Genomic DNA, 17390 nt, shown 5'->3' with positions numbered 1-17390 from the left:
TCCAAAACGAAAGGAAAACTCCGTCGTCAAGGTCTGACAAAAGACCGGAAAAGCGTCGCGTTTGGCTCGTTATAAAAGCAGACGATCATTGGGACAAACGATCACAGTTCACTTGCAACGTTTTCGCGATCATATCCAATCGATCAACGCACTCAACTGTGACCATGAAGGTGAGTTCAATCGATCAACTCGGTCAACATTTGGTTGGTACTGATAAGTTATCATTGGTTCTATTCTTCCTTCCAGGGATTCATCGCGATCGCTGTGTTGGCTCTGGCCACCGTCTCCCAAGGATCATATCTGTCAGCGGTGCAGTCGGTCCTTCCGTACGCCTACAGCTCTGGACTCCATGGGCTGGGTGCCTATGATGGTCTGGGCCATTACTCGTCGCTCGGTGGACTGGGATACTCGTCCGTGCTGGACCATGGCCTCTCCTACCCGTACTCGGCCTCTCTTCCGTACTCTGTCTACAACAACGGTCTGTATGGCGGATACTATGGCGCCAAGTACGCCCCAACTGTGGTCCAGGCCAATGTGAACACTCTGAAAACGGTCAGCCCGCTGGGTCTGTATGGAGGATACTACGGTGCCAAGTACGCTCCGACTGTGGTCCAGGCTAACGTGAACACTCTGAAGACGGTCAGCCCGCTGGGTCTGTATGGCGGATACGGTGTGGAGCACGGATACGGTCTCGGTCACGGATACGGCTACGGATACAACAACTACCTCCCAGTCCAGGGTCATGCTGCGAAGTACGTTGCTGCCAATCCGGGAGCCGTCCATGTGGCTCCTCTACCAGGCCATCTTGTCAACCAGAAGTCGATTGTGGCATAAATGACTGTGATCTCGAGCAAATGTGTACGAAATTGTAAATAAAAGGAACATCTTAATCAAAATTTGTCACGTTTTTAAATTTCCTTGTATTGTATTATTTTAATGCTGAAAACCTTTACTCTGAACCCAGTGGATGATGTAACGGTGGGCCGACTAAGGGGTCGCTTAAGGCTCCAGCGATTTGGGAGATTCGTGAATCTTTAGTCCATTTATAACAGATGGTAGAGTACGGCATTGTATTAGCGAGTGGACCTCGGGGACGATGTATTGTTGGTTTCCCGTGACCGATGAACCCTTAACAATCCCTCGACAGAAACGAAATTCAACTGGACCAGGTGCCATTACCCCTCCTCCCACTCATAATGTAAAGTGGGCCTCACCGTTTAAGGCCTCCGACACTCGAAATCCATCACTGTCAGAACATCCTCTTACTTTTTTGAATAAAAACCGAATTTCACTCTACTGTTCCGAAAAAATCTAAACCGGTTCCGGTTATTTCAGACGAATTTTGATGATCTGTATAAATGCGGACGATTCTTCCTGTTTCGAAAAAGTCTAAACGAGTATGTGTGATCTACGGTATTTTTTGCATTTACTTGCTTTTAGATAAATACTAAAGAATGCGAACCTTTTCCGTCGGACCTTATAATTATTCTTATCCTTCCAGGATCTTAACTCGCGTGACATACTGTCATCCCCATTGACGTTGACTGGTGGTAGCATTACTGTCACAGTAAGTTCACGAATCGGAACGGCTGACCACTGCACATATCGTTTTCCTCCTGTTATGTCAGCCTCACTTTCATTTGATGTTTTGAACATGAATTCAAACTCATTTTGGTATACAGAAAAGCATTCATATTCACTCCGAATGTTCTCAAACTGGCCAGCTTTGTCACGATTCGTTTGGAATCGTTCATATTCGTCCAGAATTTAGAAGCTGAAGTCGAAATTGATCCAATTCCATTTTCAAAGTAACGATTCCATGACTCCAAACCGTCCAACGATTGAATTGAAAGGATTATACAGTCAAACAAATTTTGATTAATATGTTCCATTTATTTACAATTCCACATACATTTACTCGCGATCACAGTCATTTACGCCACAATCGACTTCTGGTTGACCAGATGGCCTGGCAGAGGAGCCACATGGACGGCTCCTGGGTTGGCAGCAACGTACTTCGCAGCATGACCCTGGACTGGGAGGTAGTTGTTGTATCCATAGCCGTATCCGTGACCGAGTCCGTATCCGTGCTCCACACCGTATCCTCCATACAGACCCAGCGGGCTGACCGTCTTCAAAGTGTTCACGTTGGCCTGGACAACAGTTGGGGCGTACTTGGCACCGTAGAATCCTCCATACAGACCGTTGTTGTAGACAGAGTACGGAACAGCGGCCGAGTACGGGTAGGAGAGGCCATGGTCCAGCACCGATGAGTATCCCAGTCCACCGAGCGACGAGTAATGACCCAGACCATCATAGGCACCCAGGCCATGGAGGCCAGAGCTGTAGGCGTACGGAAGGACCGACTGCACCGCTGGCAGATACGATCCTTGGGAGACGGTGGCCAGAGCCAACACAGCGATCGCGATGAATCCCTGGAAGGAAGAATAGAACCAATGATAACTTATCAGTACCAACCAAATGTTGACCGAGTTGATCGATTGAACTCACCTTCATGGTCACAGTTGAGTGCGTTGATCGATTGGATATGATCGCGAAAACGTTGCAAGTGAACTGTGATCGTTTGTCCCAATGATCGTCTGCTTTTATAACGAGCCAAACGCGACGCTTTTCCGGCCTTCTGTTGGACCTTGACGACGGAGTTTTCCTTTCGTTTTGGACTTCCGGTAGGAGGCGCTATAAATGATGCGTTTGATTGTGTTTTTGGTATCAGTATTCGTACAGCTCTTCTATCAACACAACATCCAACCAATCCAATCAAAATGAAGGTAAGCTTCGTCGGAAATCTCGATACAAACATCCCTGTTCATCCAATTCTTGTATCTCATTCCAGTTCTTCATTGCAATCATGGCTGTGGCGTTCGTCGCTGCCTCGGAGGCGTCCTACCTGCCATACGATGATGTCCTGTCCTTCCAGCATGGCTACGGCTATGGACTTCCGGTGTCGAAGGTGGTCTATGGCTCGTCGTACGGTCTCCCAGCAGCGGTGGACAAGTACTCCTACCCATCATCGTTGTACGGTTCCTATCCGGCCGTGAAGAAAGTGGTCGAATACCCGTCGGTTGCTTCAGTGCTGGCCACCAAGGTCGTTGATAACAGCTACGATCTGGGATACAACAAGCTGGTCGCTCCAGTGCTGAGCAGCGGATACGGTCTGGGATACAACAAGCTGGTCAGCGGATACGGTCTGGGATACAACAAGCTGGTCGCTCCCGTCGTCGCCACCAAAGTCGTCGATAATGGACTGTGGAACTATGGAGGATACGGTCTGGGATACAACAAGTATCTGTCGACTACTCCCGTTGCCAAATACGTGTTGTAAATGTAGATAATATTGTTTTAATAAACCGGCTCCGATTCATGACGTGTGAATGTTAACCCAAGCTGATCGCCATTCTGTTTGAGCGAGCGTTAGTTTCCCGTTCTCTTTGTTCGATCGTTCGTTGTGTGCTTTGGAAGGGGCGGTATGGTATTGTTTGTGGCAATTTTGGGGATTGCATTTTTTGTTGTACTTTGGAAACTACATTCATGTTTGTGTTTCCTTCTACTGGTATAAAAGGCGTCCCTGTACTCGTATCAATCAGAATCAGAACGATCTTCGTCTCGATCGCATACCAGCATCCAACTCAAACCCCTAACCAGCAATCATGAAGGTAATTCAAGGGCTTTCTCATCTCCATCAAGTGTCCTCAAGTAAACGCTCCTGTTTTCTGGTTCTTTTTCTTATCAGTGCATCGCAGCTGTAGTCATGGTGGCTCTGGCCGTCGTCGCTGAGTGCGGCCTCATTCCGGCTCCGGTGGTCTACTCTGCTCCCCAGACGACTGTCGTCCAGCAGAATGTGGCTCCGAAGTACGTGGTTCCGGCCCCTCTCGCATACGCCGCTCCCGCTTACTCCTATGTTGCGCAAACCGTCTCCCATGCCGTCCCAGCCGTCTCGTATGCCCGTGTCGCCTCAGTAGCTCCAGTCGCCTACTCCGCGCCATCGTTCTACGCTGATTCGGATGTGGTGGAAGCTGCTCCAGTGGCCGTAGCTCCTGCTGCCACCGTCGTCGCTCAGCCTGCCGTGGCTGTTGTCGCCCAGAAGGAGGCTCGCTATGTTGCTGCCAACCGTGGCGCCGTCCACGAGGCTCCTTTGGCCGGACATGCCGTCAACCAGCAGTCCCTGAACCTTGAAGCTGCACCAGGAACTCTGTAAACATAATTTATTATCCATGTACAAAATCCAGTCGCGCTTAGAACTTAAACGAAATAAACTTGAACATGTTTCAAAGTGAAATGATGATTTGTTTCATATGCTTGATGGGCTGACGCTTGTGTTAAAGGAAATTAGTAAAAAGTTGTTGGATTTAAAATTAATTGGTTTGTTAAACACTAGAATGCATTGAAAACTTAAAATTGAAAATAATTTAGAAGATCAATCATATTTTGAGTTAAATACTCCATTTATTTACAATTCCATACACGTTTGATCGAGATCACAGTCATTTACGCCACAATCGACTTCTGGTTCACCAGATGGCCTGGCAGAGGGGCCACATGGACGGCTCCCGGATTGGCAGCAACGTACTTCGCAGCATGACCCTGGACTGGGAGGTAGTTGTTGTATCCGTAGCCGTATCCGTAACCGAGTCCGTATCCGTGCTCCACACCGTATCCTCCATACAGACCCAGCGGGCTGACCGTCTTCAGAGTGTTTACGTTGGCCTGGAACACAGTCGGAGCGTACTTGGCGCCATAGTATCCGCCATACAGACCCAGCGGGCTGACCGTTTTCAGAGTGTTCACGTTGGCCTGGACCACAGTCGGAGCGTACTTGGCGCCATAGTATCCTCCATACAGACCGTTGTTGTAGACAGAGTACGGAAGAGCGGCCGAGTACGGGTAGGAGAGGCCATGGTTCAGCACGGACGAGTATCCGAGTCCACTGAGCGACGAGTATTGGCCCAGACCATCATAGGCACCCACGCCATGGAGGCCAGAGCTGTAAGCGTACGGAAGGACCGACTGCACCGATGGCAGATATGATCCCTGAGAGACGGCGGCCAGAGCGAGCACAGCGATTATGATGAAGCCCTTAAGATGAAAAATCAAAATTGTCTTGTAGTTTTGATTTCCTCAAATAATGTGTTTAAATATACCTTCATTGTTGTTTTGTTTGTATGATGTGTTTGGCTGACGTGCTGGAACTGATCAGTTGGCTAGAATTGTATAGCTTTTTATAGTTGCTACTGATTTATCTATTTTGCTCCTCTTATTGGGAACCTTCTTCGTTGTTAAAAGAAATTTAACCTTGTGTCCATCATTTGTAGAGAATCCGGACTATTGCTTTTCGAAAATGTACCAAATTGCAATCTGGTGTAGCATTTGGTCATGGATCATTTCACAGCGTTTAGTCACGGTTGACCATGTACCAGGTGTTGAACAAATAATGCGACGGTGGAAAAGTTTCAGGATGCGCGTGTTTTTAATTGGACAGCAATAAGGCGCGTTGAAGAAAAACGTTCATTTCTGCACCAATCAGCCGTTTAGATTTTTGTATATAACGTGTGCATTAAAATCAGTAACGGCAGTTGAAACCAACCATTTGTTGAGCAAACAAGCAGACAGTTAATCGTTAATTGTATTAGTTATATCATGAAGGTTTGTTTGAAAATCATTACGGTACAAGGCATACTCATAAAATATATTCAATAAAATCCAGGGATTCATCGCGATCGCTGTGTTGGCTCTGGCCACCGTCTCCCAGGGATCATATCTGCCATTGGTGCAGTCGGTCCTTCCGTACGCCTACAGCTCTGGCCTCCATGGCCTGGGTGCCTATGATGGTCTGGGCCATTACTCGTCGCTCGGTGGACTGGGATACTCATCGGTGCTGGACCATGGCCTCTCCTACCCGTACTCGGCCGCTGTTCCGTACTCTGTCTACAACAACGGTCTGTATGGAGGATACTACGGTGCCAAGTACGCTCCGACTATGATCCAGGCCAACGTGAATACTTTGAAGACGGTCAACCCGCTGGGTCTGTATGGAGGATACTATGGCGCCAAGTACGCTCCGACTGTGGTCCAGGCCAACGTGAACACTCTGAAGACGGTCAGCCCGCTGGGTCTGTATGGAGGATACGGTGTGGAGCACGGATACGGACTCGGTCACGGATACGGCTATGGATACAACAACTACCTCCCAGTCCAGGGTCATGCTGCGAAGTACGTTGCTGCCAATCCGGGAGCTGTTCATGTCGCGCCTCTTCCAGGTCATGTCGTTAATCAAAAATCGATCGTTGCATAAACTTTATAATAAACGCTGCCAACTTGTACACACCTTTTACATCTATGTCTTCTATTGTTATTGGTTTGATTTCCAAAGCGTGAGTTTTTGAGAAGAATCGAACCAGTAGAAACCGGTTATAGGTAGATTGAAATGCAGAAAATATGGTCATTAGGAGATTGAACTGATTACGCTCAATGAAACCAATATTTTTCTGTATGTTGTTATACCATTACGAATCGGGCTTGAACATTTCAATCAAATTACTTTCGATAAAATCGTTTTAGATGTTTAATAGAGCATCTTTTGAATGGTAAATAGCACAGAGAACCTTTTCTAAATTGGTGAGAGATAAAAACAAACTTGATACATTTAGAAAAAAAATATGAGAAAAAATCTTTGCTTGATGTGTTGTGGCCCTTTTTACTGAAGCTGTCTAGCATCAGATGGTTAACACGAAGCAGGAAATTATGGCAAACCGTCACAAAGAGAGGCACGCCATGAAAACGGTGCGAAAGAAAGATCATGCTAACCACAAAACCGCGACCTGCCCGAGCAACGACGCGACCACGACCTTGAGATTGTTATTGTGTGATCGATTTATTTAAGCGTGACTCTATTCGTTCTATGTCTCTTTTTTTTCCTTTAGCTTCTTTCTTAAATGGTCACTCCAGCCGGCCCTTGCTTTACGCAGCTTTAATTGATACACCTTTGTTGTGTGCTAGTGCTAGAACAGTCCACGGCAGGAGACACCCGAACACCAAAAAGGCGTCTTCCTAGCAGGGGTACGATCATGCGATGTGAGTATGTGCGATCGAGAATGCGAAAGATCGACCACGCCCCACTCTGCTACACCCGTGGACCATTGTTCCCTTCGTCTCTACGGTGGTATTGACCGGTTACTAGCACTTACTTTCCGGTATGTCTTGGGGGCTCGTTGATCGATTGTGAGCGATCTTTAGCAACACCTCGATCGGGTGATTGGCGAGTGAAAAATGATGCTATATTAAAAGCGAACGGCGGGGACGCTTTTGTAATCCAATTAGTTGTGGCAACACGCGCCAGCTTAATTGCTACGTTTTTGGGAGGTTCGTGGTAGAAGCGTCATGTGCGAGGAGTTTGAGAAGGAACGATTAAGTAATTTGACTATGCTTTGCGACGAAATGGGATGATGCAATAAATTCAAAGTGTTTTCATAGCCTGTCAAGTTGACTCTTTTGTGGGTTGATAGTCGCGCTAAGTGTAAAGTACGTTGTAAAGTTGGACAGTCGAATGTATAACAAAAATAGCGTGAAGTTTATCACATGTGCCGGATTCCAGAGTAAAATTGTTACTCGTTCCATAGCTTTTGGTAGATTCTTTGGCTATAGAGGATTTACAAAACAATTACTGAAACCAAGCATTCTAATTTATTTGAAGATGATGATTGTGCTTATTTCTACATAACAACCCATGTTTGGTATTTTGTTATTTTTACAAGAAGAGATCACTTGATCGCTAATAGATGAAGCATAGACTAGTTAGACATCTTGGAAAAAAACACCATTTCAGCTAGTTTCATAACAGCAGATCTTCAACATAAGCCTCAATGTGTCATCAAATGTAAAAAAAACCTTTGCCCCAGCATATAATCCTTGCAACAATCCAATCTATTTAAAACCATTCTCAAAATCAAACATATTACAGCATTGAGTTGAATATTTACAGGGTTCCAGGTGCTGGCTCAACGTTGAACGACTTCTGGTTGACGGCATGTCCAACCAGAGGAGCCTTGTGGACGGCACCACGGGTAGCCGCAACGTAGGTAGCTTCCTTCTGCACCTGAGCGTACACAGCCGGGACAGCCTGGACGTAGTTGGTGTGACCGTACGCATAGGCAGCCGGGGCAGCAGCGTAAGCAACTGGAGCAGGGACAACCGAGCTATGGGCAGCGTAAGAGATCGGAGCAGCGGCATAGGTGGCGACTGGGGCGGCGTATGTAGCGACCGGGGCAACGCTGGCGTGGCTGGCGTAGGAAATGGCCGGAGCAACGCTGGCGTGGCTGGCGTACGAGATGGCAGGGGCAGCGTAAGCGGTGACGTACTTGGGCGCAACGTTCTGCTGGACCACAGTCGTGGCTGGCACGCTGTACACCGACGGGACGGCGTTGTAGTAGTTGGCCTGAGCGCTGGCGACCAGAGCGACCATGACTACAGCTGCGATGCACTGTAGCAGTGAAAAAGAGGATGAGAGTTAAAGACATATCCTTCAGGATAGCCAAGGATGTGCACCACTTACCTTCATGATGCTTGTTTTGGGTTTGTTGGTTATTCCGTTTGGAAGATGTGATTTGTTCGGAGAACGGTTTTGATGTGACATCGACTAGCGTAATCGGCAGTATTTATATGAGCCGCGTCGCGCTAATAAACGCTTTGGCGTTAGCCTGATCGATTTGCCGAAAAGTACGAAAGCATGAGAGAACAAAAAAACTTCACCCCACTCGCCCGTCTTAGATACCGCCCAACTCTCCTCTCCTTTTCCGCTACCAGTGAAAGGAAAAGTCAGCAAGAAGGATTGCTATAACAAGCAAAGAAACTACGAAATGAGGATTACTACGCTCCATGCCGCGTTCTGGTCGATTAAACAGATGCTGTTTCTATTTCTTGCGCTAATGGTAACATTTCATTCTTCTTTCTTCAAATCTTGGAAACCTGCACATGCTTGGGGAGTTGGCATCAAACATGACCACTTCCTGAAGACCACACCACCACCTTCCACACGGATCGGATCGGGGAATCGCAGCGAAAAGGGAATGTAATACGAAACCGGTACAACCTGTACTAGTTTTCGGTTACCATGAGTGGCATGCTAAAACGTTATTATATGTACGTTTAAGAACAACGAGAACAACAACAAAAAAAGACGCTGATTGACCAACGAAATTAAAAGTAAAGCAACCGTAACACATTCGCGCCGGCGGGACGGACTGGACTGGCGTCGGCGAAGAATTTAATCACGTCCCGCCGGCATTACCTGGCGGCATTTGATATCTTGAAATGGTCTTCGGTTTGAAGGGAGGAAGGCGCTAGAGAAGCTGGTAGGATGTTGGTAGTGTTTGCAATGTATCTGCCATTTGCCAAAAACGAAAACATTGCTTTGTGTTAGGGCGTTCCTAAAACCGGAATTCGAGAAGATTCCTGTTTGTGGGAGGCTTGTTTTGGTCGTTGGATAGGAGTTACATACCATGTTGTAGAATTATAAGCAGCAGCATAATCTAATCGAATTCATTAGCCAATTTATTAGGTGTATGTAATGAGGCTATGAATAAACATTTTTGAATAATATTTCGGTTCAGGTGCAATGGAATGGTAGAAGTTCAATTGGTAAAATCATCTGAAAGAAAACTAATTTATTATTTGAGTTAAAGTTACATTGCATAATTACTGGTGCGTGAACAATCGTTGAATGAGGAAATATTCATAAGTACATTCAATTCCATTCACAGCGATGGAATTTATTTGCAATGTTTAGGAAGGAAAGGGTAATTATAAATGCAATTATAAATTATAATTTAAATAACTCTTTATAACACTAAAAAAAGTTACGACACAATGGCTTCCTCTTTTTCATCTCATACAGTGAACACAAAATTGTGAGAAAGTCATAGACCTTAAAAATAGCCTTTTTTAGTCACGACCTAATCGGTCTTGAAGGTTTGGTAAATCCTAGGTACGGGAAGAGGTCCAACCACGCTCATGTTTAAAAACAAACCGACGCGTTCGAAATTAGATCAACTGATCGCTCCCAATATAAAAAATATTTTTTTAAATAAGCATCAATAGGCCTGTAGAACGACATAAAATAACGAGCAGCGCCACTTAATCGTCGTGCTAGTAGTAAGCTCTGTCACGATCACGATCAAATTCATTAGTCATGGAGGATTTGTGGTAGGAAATTAAGTTTGAGAGACGCTGTCATAACATCTAAATGATTTGTTTGCGTGATGCTCCTGTGATCCTGCAGGGTGTTATCTCTGTATCGCAACGTCTTTATTCCTGTTTCTCTTTTGCTGATACGTTTTCGAATAGACGCTATAAAATGATCAGTTGGATCTTATTTGTATGCTAATTCCAGTGTTTTTGTCAGCTTTAAGAGATTGCTGGATAGTAGAAATAACAAAAAATGAGAGAGATGTAACTGACATTTCAGTGCCACAACCTCAACATTTTTTTCTTTCAGTACATACTTTCCGCAAATCCTGGCAAAGTTATTCAAAACCGCTAGTTACAATATCACAACGAGCTTTTATTTGCAGCATTCAACGGTTAACCGGTTGCCTTTTTATAAAACATTTTTACAGAGTTCCGGGTGCGGGTTCCAGGTTCAGCGACTGCTGGTTGACGACATGTCCGGGCAGGGGGGCCTCATGCACGGCACCGCGGTTGGCGGCCAGATAGCGGGCCTCCTTCTGGGCGACGACGGCCACGGCCGGCTGGTAAGTGTACGGTGCGGCGTAGGCAACTGGAGCAGCGGCAACGGTAGCGACCGGGGCCTGGTAAGCGTAGTTCCACGGGGATACAATTCTGGCGTAAGAATTATCCTGTACCCAGCTACCGACCGAAACCGGCGCCAAATGCTGCAGCGCTGCTCCATTGCCCCAGTAGGTGACGGACGATCCCTGGACGGCAACGGCAACGGCCATCATGACTACAGCTGCGATGCACTGTTCGGTGGAGAAATGTATAAGAAGATTCGATGTAAGTCCTTGTTGCACTGCACAGCAGACGCACTCTCGATCGTACTTACCTTCATGATTGTTGAATTTTGGTTTGCTTGCGTTGCGTTGGCTGCTGGTTGACTGCTCAGATGGTTCTGATACAGTTTCCCCACAGCTCCGTAGCTTTTTATAAGACTGACTCTATTCTGTAGCTCAATCAACTGCGATCGTACGGTGGTGTACGACCCGTATGGCCAATGACCTCGAGAGGCGAACGAGCGACCGCGCTCACGCACACGATCTATACCGTTCTTTAAGTGCGATTATTGTTTCTCCCTCTAAAGTCGATCGCTGCAGGCATGAGTACGTAAAAGTCGTAGTCTATCAGCCGGAACCAACCCACCTGTAGAGGGTTACAATTGAACAAGCGATGGTAAAAATGTCAACCACTTTACGTGTACATTGGTGAAGGTGGAGGTGAAGTGAAATATGAAACGGATGATGAACGCACAGGTGCATTTGGTGTAATCGGGTGTGGGATTATATCCGTGATGGTCAAATATCTCCTATTTCCTCTAAAGAAAGCAATGTTTTAGAAACAATTATCTTCACAAATATTGATGTTAGCTTTATGCCTATCGTACGAATCCTAGTTTTGTAAGAAGTAAACGAGCTTGTCTCGTAGTATAGTGGAGCTTTGCATAAAGCTGTTAATCCGATCCGATATTGAGAATGAAAACTTTATAAATCGGCTAGGTCTTTATGAACCAGTTGCATATATTTAAAAATACTTTTGCCGATGCCATATTTTTTTATTCAAAAAACAAAAGTATCAAAATCCAATGTATCAAAATAGCATATTACGCTGTTTGTTACCCGATATTTGGCTCGATAAAGGTATAATTTGGAGCATTTAGATATGCTTGTTGTATGAAAAACTGCAAACGAAGTACGTTATGAGCGGTACTCGTTAAAATTAGTCCACTGTATGTTGCGTTTCCGAAATCCTCATCAATTATGTTACGAATTTCTTGAACCCATGACGGGCATGTTCTTGATTCGTTCGAGTTGACAACTGTACCACGGGACTGCCCCCTCAAGCAAGTATTTTTTTTCATTTGTAAGTTATAATTTTTCAACTAATACCGATAAACCTTTGATCTTTGATCTATGCTTGAAGCGCTGGGAAGTTTTATACTTCAGGTCTTGGATAAACATTCCGTTCATATGTCGAATTGATTGGAGCAGCATTGTAGACTAATAGTATATTTCAACAGTTTCCTCTTGCCGAAAGATGATTATCTACCAAGTCAGATCAATATATAGAAGTGTAAACTTAAGTGTAAACTTATGTTATAAGTGAAACCCAAAATAGTCCAGAAAATTTTCATAAATTCTCATTGTTCTGATATACTCCAGTTATCAGAGATGTTGCTAAAACATACCATACTAAGATATTCTATCCACTTAAACAATAGTCAAAAGGAAAACATCACAAAATTATATTGAATTACAGCTCCTGAACTACAAAAAGCTACCTAACATTTGCTGAGAAAAAGATTTCGGCTCATTTTCAGGAAGTTTTTAACCACCTTGAAAGCTTCATGATACGACCTGCATCAAAAGATTGCAATGAAATGCCTTTAAGGCTGTCCATTCCTAGACAAAGCCCAAATAGATCCGCATTAGATAAGGCACTTCACATCGCCGACCAACATCTAGATCACAATGACACGATCGATATCAGAACATCCGTTTTGTTACCCATACGAACGACTCCATCCAACTAGGGGCGCCCCAATTATCGAAAGTCATTCCCACATCCTGGTGCCCAACAAAAAAAAAGTTGTGGCCCACTGGCTAGCTCCAATCATACCATTCCAAAGTGTTGCTCCAAAAATTCGGAGTGTGTTTTAGGCGTGTACGATAACTGAAAGGAATGCGCAATACGCACACGCAGCTTCGGTTGACTGGCAAAACCGTCCACTGCGAAACAAACGAGAAGGAAGGGGCACGGACAAAGGAGACAGCAAGTACCGCAGACACCCGTGTATACGATAGGACGCCGTCCCCTCCCAGGGTGGGGATGTATGGTTGCGTTTTTTTGGGGAGATCTGTGTACAGGGACACCATTTTGACATGTAGAATGTGAACGATTGGTTCTAGCGGTGAAGTTGGTATAAAAGCGCGTGCCCGGTGTCCTGTCAGTATCAAACGTTGGTTGAGTTCAGCTTGGTTCAGAAGCAACCTTCAAGTTTTAAACACACAAACCACCCCCCCAAAACACCACAAACTATAAACATGAAGGTAAGAACGAACGATGAAGAGTCGTGTCAAAGAGCTGGTTGCTAATTTAGTGTTCTTTCGTTGTTACAGTGCATCATTGTTGCAGTCATTGTCGCTCTGGCCGTCGCCGCCGAAGGATACGGGGTCTCGTCGTACGCCGTTCCGCTGGCCTACTCTGTCCCGCAGACCACGGTCGTTCAGCAGAACGTTGCCCCGAAGTACGTCGTGTCGGGATACGCCGCTCCGTATGTGGCCTCCCCGTACGTGGCCGCCGCCCATAGCTATGCCGTGCCAGCGGCTGTGTCCTATGCCAGCACCGCTGTCCATGCCGTCCCAGCGGTGACGTATGCTGCCCCGCACGCCACCGTGTACGCTGCTCCGGTCCAGCAGGAGGCTCGCTATGTCGCTGCCAACCGTGGCGCCGTCCATGAGGCTCCCCTGGCCGGACATGCCGTCAACCAGCAGTCGCTGAACCTGGCCCCCGCCCCTGGTACTCTGTAAATTGGGTTGTTTCGAACAAAGCTGTAGCCCTGTCTGTTTCTACCTCAATAAATGAGTTTTAAATATTAAATCACAAGTTGTTATGCTTCCTTGAAAACTAATTGTACCCTGTGTGCCATGACATTGCACTTTGCTGATTTCTACCCAACACGCGTCGTCGTCTTAGCGGGGCCAATTGATCAGCTGTAAATTTGTGAATGGGCTGGGCGTCGGTTTTGATTTGTTATGTCAACAAGCACCATACAAGCGCATTGAAGGACGCCCGCGTCTTTAGCAAGCTTATACGGCACCGTACATTCCAGTTGTGGCGCACGCACTCGAAAGAACTATACAAAATAGACCGCCCAGTCGTGCAGCTGACGGTTGACGTTCCGAATAGTAGCTCCACCTTTGGAGGGCTATAATTATAGTGAACTGCAATTCTTCATCTCGTCACCGCAACGTCGAAAAGCAACGGATTTGCAAAGGAATTAAACCGGTTCCCAAGTCGACACCATTGGCATTGATCTTGAAATTTGGAACTCTCGTTCGTTGGAGGGTGCGTAACGGTGCGTAACGTGATACATACACCCGATGGTGGCGAAGGTATGCTGACCCTCAAAACCCTTCCGGTTGTAACGGAATCGGGCCAAAACTCGTTTGCACTTTTGGGGCTTGCCGAGAATAGGCTAATATGGACACAAAGGGAGGTGTGTTTGTAGAAAGATGTTTTGGAAGAAAAGTAACAACAAGTAGTTTAAAATGATTTCTTAAAATATGGTACTATGATTTGTAAAAAAGTGTAACAAGTTATCAAAAAAGGAATTGGAAAGAACAAATTTTAGAGCTAGCAAAGATTTACAATAATTACTACCTTGCAGAAAGTTGTTACTGTACGGACCAAAAATACAAAACGATTGAAATTCAACTCTTTAGAAACATAAGACTTTAGAATTACTACTGCATACGCCGTTATTAAAAAACAAAAGAAATCAAATAAAAAGTATTGTTGATAATACAAAGTTGGGAATCTACGCCAAAATGTTAAATTGCTTTTAACAGCCTTGCATGAATATATTTATGTACAACGAAAGAACATATGTTTCACTTCAATTTACAATTCGAGTATCAAACTTTACGCAACAATCGACTTCTGGTTCACCAGATGGCCTGGCAGAGGGGCCACATGGACGGCTCCCGGGTTGGCAGCAACGTACTTCGCAGCATGACCCTGGACTGGGAGGTAGTTGTTGTATCCGTAGCCGTATCCGTGACCGAGACCGTATCCGTGCTCCACACCGTATCCTCCATACAGATCCAGCGGGCTGACCGTTTTCAGAGTGTTCACGTTGGCCTGGACCACAGTTGGGGCGTACTTGGCGCCGTAGTATCCTCCATACAGACCCAGCGGGCTGACCGTCTTCAGAGAGTTTACATTGGCCTGGACCACAGTTGGGGCGTACTTGGCCCCATAGTATCCTCCATACAGACCGTTGTTGTAGACAGAGTACGGAAGAGCGGTCGAGTACGGGTAGGAGAGGCCATGGTCCAGCACCGATGAGTATCCCAGTCCACCGAGCGACGAGTAATGACCCAGACCATCATAGGCACCCAGGCCATGGAGGCCAGAGCTGTAGGCGTACGGAAGGACCGACTGCACCGCTGGCAGATATGATCCCTGGGAGACAGTGGCCAGAGCCAACACAGCGATCGCGATGAATCCCTGGAAGGAAGAATAGAACCAATGATAACATATCAGTACCAACCAAATGTTGACCGAATTGATCGATTGAACCCACCTTCATGGTCACAGTTGAGTGCTTTGATCGATTGGATATGATCGCGAAAACGTTGCAAGTGAACTGTGATCGTTTGTTCCAATGATCGTCTGCTTTTATAACGAGCCAAACGCGACGCTTTTCCGGCCTTCTGTTGGACCTTGACGACGGAGTTTTCCTTTCGTTTTGGACTTCCGGTAGGAGGCGCTATAAATGATGCGTTCGATTGTGTTTTTGGTATCAGTATTCGTACAGCTCTTCTATCAACACAACATCCAACCAATCCAACTAAAATGAAGGTAAGCTTCGTCGGAAATCTCGATACAAACATCCCTGTTCATCCAATTCTTGTATCTCATTCCAGTTCTTCATTGCAATCATGGCTGTGGCGTTCGTCGCTGCCTCGGAGGCGTCCTACCTGCCATACGATGATGTCCTGTCCTACCAGCACGGCTACGGCTATGGACTTCCGGTGTCGAAGGTGGTCTATGGCTCGTCGTACGGTCTCCCAGCAGCGGTGGACAAGTACTCCTACCCATCATCGTTGTACGGTTCCTATCCGGCCGTGAAGAAAGTGGTCGAATACCCGTCGGTTGCTCCAGTGCTGGCCACCAAGGTCGTTGATAACAGCTACGATCTGGGATACAACAAGCTGGTCGCTCCAGTTCTGAGCAGCGGATACGGTCTGGGATACAACAAGCTGGTCAGCGGATACGGTCTGGGATACAACAAGCTGGTTAGCGGATACGGTCTGGGATACAACAAGCTGGTCGCTCCCGTCGTCGCCACCAAAGTCGTCGATAATGGACTGTGGAACTATGGAGGATACGGTCTGGGATACAACAAGTATCTGTCGACTGCTCCCGTTGCCAAATACGTGTTGTAAATGTAGATAATATTGTTTTAATAAACCGGCTCCGATTCATGACGTGTGAATGTTAACCCAAGCTGATCGCCATTCTGTTTGAGCGAGCGTTAGTTTCCCGTTCTCTTTGTTCGATCGTTCGTTGTGTGCTTTGGAAGGGATGGTATGGTTGTTTGGGGTGATTTTGGGGATTGCATTTTTTGTTGTACTTTGGAAACTACATTCATGTTTGTGTTTCCTTCTACTGGTATAAAAGGCGTCCCTGTACTCGTATCAATCAGAATCAGAACGATCTTCGTCTCGATCGCATACCAGCATCCAACTCAAACCCCTAACCAGCAATCATGAAGGTAATTCAAGGGCTTTCTCATCTCCATCAAGTGTCCTCAAGTAAACGCTCCTGTTTTCTGGTTCTTTTTCTTATCAGTGCATCGCAGCTGTAGTCATGGTGGCTCTGGCCGTCGTCGCTGAGTGCGGCCTCATTCCGGCTCCGGTGGTCTACTCTGCTCCCCAGACGACTGTCGTCCAGCAGAATGTGGCTCCGAAGTACGTGGTTCCGGCCCCTCTCGCATACGCCGCTCCCGCTTACTCCTATGTTGCGCAAACCGTCTCCCATGCCGTCCCAGCCGTCTCGTATGCCCGTGTCGCCTCAGTAGCTCCAGTCGCCTACTCCGCGCCATCGTTCTACGCTGATTCGGATGTGGTGGAAGCTGCTCCAGTGGCCGTAGCTCCTGCTGCCACCGTCGTCGCTCAGCCCGCTGTGGCTGTTGTCGCCCAGAAGGAGGCTCGCTATGTTGCTGCCAATCGTGGCGCCGTCCACGAGGCTCCTCTGGCCGGACATGCCGTCAACCAGCAGTCCCTGAACCTTGAAGCTGCACCAGGAACTCTGTAAACATAATTTATTATCCATGTACAAAATCCAGTCGCGCTTAGAACATAAACGAAATAAACTTGAACATGTTTCAAAGTGAAATGATGATTTGTTTCACATGCTTG

The 17390-nt window shown here is 46.4% G+C and overlaps 7 protein-coding genes across 10 annotated transcripts in view; 4 read left to right on the top strand and 3 right to left on the bottom strand.

Annotated features, from left to right (window-relative positions):
* The first annotated feature begins 44 nt into the window (after positions 1 to 44).
* LOC120956846 (uncharacterized) lies at positions 45 to 6349 on the top strand. 4 transcript variants are annotated; one of them, XM_049608179.1, is made up of 3 exons: positions 45 to 170; positions 247 to 615; positions 6092 to 6349. In XM_049608179.1, exons 1-3 carry the CDS (start codon positions 165 to 167, stop codon positions 6308 to 6310), a joined length of 594 nt encoding a protein of 197 aa, XP_049464136.1. In that variant the 5' UTR covers positions 45 to 164; the 3' UTR covers positions 6311 to 6349. The 4 variants fall into 4 exon arrangements, with proteins under 4 accessions (XP_049464136.1, XP_040234555.2, XP_049464134.1 ...); XM_040378621.2 differs by lacking the exon at positions 6092 to 6349 and having other exon boundaries at positions 49 to 170; positions 247 to 881; XM_049608177.1 differs by lacking the exon at positions 247 to 615 and having other exon boundaries at positions 55 to 170; positions 5723 to 6349.
* LOC120960143 (glycine-rich protein-like) lies at positions 1803 to 2769 on the bottom strand. The gene is made up of 2 exons (XM_049608188.1): positions 2512 to 2769; positions 1803 to 2435 (listed from the first exon to the last, which is right to left on the bottom strand). The coding sequence occupies exons 1-2, from the start codon at positions 2515 to 2517 to the stop codon at positions 1935 to 1937; spliced, it is 507 nt and encodes a 168-aa protein (XP_049464145.1). The 5' UTR covers positions 2518 to 2769; the 3' UTR covers positions 1803 to 1934.
* On the top strand, positions 3577 to 4297 carry LOC120956861 (cuticle protein 16.5-like). The gene is made up of 2 exons (XM_040378636.2): positions 3577 to 3674; positions 3752 to 4297. Exons 1-2 carry the CDS (start codon positions 3669 to 3671, stop codon positions 4214 to 4216), a joined length of 471 nt encoding a protein of 156 aa, XP_040234570.2. The 5' UTR covers positions 3577 to 3668; the 3' UTR covers positions 4217 to 4297.
* LOC125907207 (shematrin-like protein 1) lies at positions 4492 to 5259 on the bottom strand. Its single transcript, XM_049608185.1, has 2 exons — positions 5160 to 5259; positions 4492 to 5094 (listed from the first exon to the last, which is right to left on the bottom strand). The coding sequence occupies exons 1-2, from the start codon at positions 5163 to 5165 to the stop codon at positions 4507 to 4509; spliced, it is 594 nt and encodes a 197-aa protein (XP_049464142.1). The 5' UTR covers positions 5166 to 5259; the 3' UTR covers positions 4492 to 4506.
* A 4203-nt stretch (positions 6350 to 10552) lies between the features above and the next one.
* The window catches only part of LOC120956864 (adult cuticle protein 1-like), a 46215-nt gene continuing 39377 nt past the window's right edge, over positions 10553 to 17390 (bottom strand). Inside the window, exons 2-3 of the mRNA XM_040378639.2 lie at positions 11075 to 11135; positions 10553 to 10991 (exon numbers count right to left, since the gene is read on the bottom strand). Of these exons, the coding sequence (XP_040234573.2) occupies positions 10623 to 10991; positions 11075 to 11080 (375 nt within the window). The 5' untranslated portion in view covers positions 11081 to 11135 and the 3' untranslated portion in view covers positions 10553 to 10622. The remainder of the gene's footprint in view (positions 10992 to 11074; positions 11136 to 17390) is intronic.
* LOC120956852 (uncharacterized) lies at positions 15583 to 16476 on the top strand. The gene is made up of 2 exons (XM_040378625.2): positions 15583 to 15828; positions 15894 to 16476. Exons 1-2 carry the CDS (start codon positions 15823 to 15825, stop codon positions 16413 to 16415), a joined length of 528 nt encoding a protein of 175 aa, XP_040234559.2. The 5' UTR covers positions 15583 to 15822; the 3' UTR covers positions 16416 to 16476.
* LOC125907210 (cuticle protein 16.5-like) lies at positions 16647 to 17367 on the top strand. Its single transcript, XM_049608192.1, has 2 exons — positions 16647 to 16744; positions 16822 to 17367. Exons 1-2 carry the CDS (start codon positions 16739 to 16741, stop codon positions 17284 to 17286), a joined length of 471 nt encoding a protein of 156 aa, XP_049464149.1. The 5' UTR covers positions 16647 to 16738; the 3' UTR covers positions 17287 to 17367.

This window comes from Anopheles coluzzii, chromosome 3, assembly GCF_943734685.1.
Source record: "Anopheles coluzzii chromosome 3, AcolN3, whole genome shotgun sequence".
NCBI classification, from domain to species: Eukaryota; Metazoa; Arthropoda; class Insecta; order Diptera; family Culicidae; genus Anopheles; species Anopheles coluzzii.
Note: the sequence above shows the minus strand (reverse complement) of the source record. Positions and strands in the feature narration are given on the sequence as shown.